This window comes from Microtus ochrogaster, chromosome 18, assembly GCF_000317375.1.
Source record: "Microtus ochrogaster isolate Prairie Vole_2 chromosome 18, MicOch1.0, whole genome shotgun sequence".
NCBI lineage: Eukaryota > Metazoa > Chordata > Mammalia > Rodentia > Cricetidae > Microtus > Microtus ochrogaster.
The window spans coordinates 59,472,179-59,475,444 of record NC_022020.1 but is presented as its reverse complement, the minus strand read 5'-3'; the positions used below and the strand labels follow the sequence as shown (position 1 = coordinate 59,475,444).

At 49.6% G+C, this 3,266-nt stretch overlaps 1 protein-coding gene across 1 annotated transcript in view; it reads right to left on the bottom strand.

The window, feature by feature from the left end:
• Positions 1-1,619: 1,619 nt before the first annotated feature.
• Positions 1,620-3,266, bottom strand: part of Dym (dymeclin) — a 269,386-nt gene continuing 267,739 nt past the window's right edge. Inside the window, exon 17 of the mRNA XM_026783375.1 lies at positions 1,620-1,992. Within this exon, the coding sequence (XP_026639176.1) occupies positions 1,843-1,992 (150 nt within the window). The 3' untranslated portion in view covers positions 1,620-1,842. The remainder of the gene's footprint in view (positions 1,993-3,266) is intronic.

The following is a 3,266-nucleotide window of genomic DNA, read 5'->3' as shown; positions in this document are numbered from 1 at the left end:
TCCTGAAGGCCAGAAGAGGGCACTAGACCTCATTACAGATGGTTGTGAGCCACCATGTGGTTGCTGGGAATTGAACTCAGGATCTTTGGAAGAGCAGGCAATGCTCTTAACCACTGAGCCATCTCTCCAGCCCCAATCATTTTCCTATGTAGGAAATACACATCGCCATTGCCTGAAATGCTAATTAGGCCATTCTACCTCAAGATGCCCTGCTCTTGGGATGGCAGTGCCGGGGCAGAAGCCCTGTGCTGTGGTCCCAGCTATCCCCATGGAACTGGTCTATGGGGGCAGCAGTGGGTCAGCTGCCCTTGCCCCTGGAACCACCACCCAGGGAAGGCTCCAGTTTCATCCACTCTAGAAGAGGATAAGTGACCTGTCCATATACCTGAAAGCTGGAGAAAGAGGGCTTAGTGCACTCACTCAGGGGAAACCACCCATGGTGTACGTATGGGGTCCATGGTGATGCTGCCCCGAGTCCAGGGGTGTGGGGACGGGTGGAAAAGGCCGGTGCTAACAGGTTTACACACTGATGTGGATGCCTCGCCACGGAGCCTTTGCACCTGCTGCTCCACTCAGCACAGCCCAAAGGTGTGTAGGACCAAATTTGTGGGTCTCACAAGCCCCACAACACTTTTTTCGAAGTCAGAAACACGGAAAAGAGCATACTTTTCACCTCGGATGGAATGCTGTCTTAATAAGCTGGTCTCCTTTTGTTCATCCCATTAATTTGGCTGAAGGAAAAAGGTTGCTTTCAGAATTAAGTTTTCCCTAATGAATAATATAGTAGATGAATTAATTTCTGTGTGACTTCAACTAAATCCCGGGTCAGCTCAGAGGCCACCCCTAACCCCCAAATCTCGGGTCAGTTCAGAGGCCACCTCAACCCCCAAATCCCGGGTCAGCTCAGAGGCCACCCTGAACCCCCAAATCCCGGGTCAGCTCAGAGGCCACCTCAACCCCAAAGGTGTTTTCCCTCCTTGAAGGTTAGTGTCATGTGGGCAGGTACAGTGTTTATGGAATTCTGGACTGCCAAGCAGCAGGCAAACACATCATGGGTATGTGACATGCTCATAGATGCGCGCGCGCGCACACACACACACACACACACACGCATGCATGGACACGTACAAGCATATGCATACTAAAACAAAAATTGTCAGTATCTGAGAAAAAAGATGTGTAGGCTGGATGGCACAAAGTGTAATCCCTGCACTGAGAGGAGGCACAGGCAGGAGGATTGCTGTGAGTTTCAGTCTAGTGTGGCTCCAGTATGAGAACAAGCCTCAAGAAGAAAAGCAGCGCTGGGGAGTTGGTTCAGTGGGTAAGGGCAGGAGTTCAGTTCCCGGCACCCACGTGGCAGCTCATAACCTTCTATAACTCCAGGTCCTGTCTGATGCCCTCTTCTGACCACTGTAGGCATCAGGTATGCAAATGGTACGCATGTAAACATGTAGGCAAAAACTCATACACACAGAATAGAAATAAATCAGTCTAAAAACAATTTAAGAAAAAGGGAAATGGCATACAGTGTTGATGCGTTTGTCATGTGTCCAAGGCACCAGGATCCTGGGAAAGCTCTAGATTTTGGGTTCAGAAGTTTAGAAATAAGTCACCTACTGAACAGCGAGTTCTCTGTTTATTACTGGGCACCCCCCTGCAGTACAGTCAAAGCCGAGCGACCTACTAACTGGCAGCAATTTCCCGATCCTCAGTGTGAGAGGGGAGCACGCCTTGTGCCCCTCTGTGGCAGAAGACACACCGGCAGTCTGTCTGCTTCTGCTCCTAGACATGAAGGAACCAGCAGAGCTGCAGCACTGGGGGTGGGCGTGGGTGTGTCCGGCTTCAGTCAGAGTCCATGGCAAACAGCTGGATGTCCTGCGGGTTCCAGTACAGGCCTACTGCTGAGTTGTAGACCAGAGACCAGACGTAAGGGATGAAAAACTCTTCAGGCTGCTCCTCTTCCACATATCTGAACTTCAGTTCTGGGAATTTCTGCAAGGAGAACGAGATGACTTTTCACGTACAGGAAGAGCAGTGGTGTGCAGGGCCCTCCCCAGAGTGGCTACAGGCCGAGAGGACCAGACCTTCACAAATTCTGTCAGTGGCTTCCGGGAGAGTGGACCTTACCTGCTGTGCTGGAGAGTTTGTGTCAACGTGACATACGCTAGAGTCATCTAGAGGAGGGAACCCCAGCTTAGAAAATGCTCCCGAAAGATCAGGCTGTAGGGCATTTCTTAATTAGTGATTAATGGGGGAGGGCCCAGTCATTGTGGGTGGTGGTCCTGGGTTCCACAGGAATGCAGGCTGGAGTAAGCCAGTAAGCAGCACCCTTCATGGCCTCTACATCAGCTCCTGCCTCCAGGTTCCTTCCCTGCTTGAGTTCCTGTCCTCACTGCTTTTGGTGATGAGTTGTTATATTGAACCTTGCGTGAAATAAACCCTTTCCTCTCCAAGTTGCTTTGGTCATGGTGTTTCTTTACAGCAATAGCAGCCCTGACTAAGACACCGGAGACCACAGCAAACAATATAATGACCCTGGCTAGTTCACTGAGGTGGGGTAAAAGGAGGCAGGGCTTTGCTGGCTGGCAGACAAGGTAAACATCTTGTTCTGCTCAGTGTCAAGGCCTGGCTCTTCTTGAGAGATCCTGTCTTGGGGAGTGGTCATGTTGGAGATGAGAATCTTTCCTCAAAAATCCTCAGCCTTGCCGGGTGGTGGTGGCGCATGCCTTAAATCCCAGCACTTGGGAGACAGATGCAGGTGGATCTCTGTGAGTTCAAAGTTAGCCTGGTCTGCAGAGCAAGTGACAGGACAGGCTCCAAAGCTACAGAGAAACCCTGTCTCAAAAAACAAATGACAAACAAACTATCCAGCCCTTCTCACTGTATGAAGTTCACAGAGACAGAGAGACTTTGGTCTGGGCAAGTGCTCATTTGAGTGGCTGTGTTAATTTAGTTGTGTGATAAATTCTTTACAAGAAAGTGATTTTTATTTATTCATTTATTTATTATTAATTAATTCTTTTCAAGATAGGGTTTCTGTGTAGCCATGACTGCCCTGGAACTAGTTGTGTAGACCAGCCTGACCTCGAACTCAAGGGATCCGGCTGCCTCTGCCTCCCAAATGCTGGGACTTTTTAAAATTGATTTTTATTGAGCTCTACATTTTTCTCTGCTTCCTTCTCTGACTCTCCCCTCCCCTTAAACCCTGTCCCAAGGTCCCCATGCTCCCAATTACTCAAGAGGTCTGGTCTTTTTCTACTTCCCAT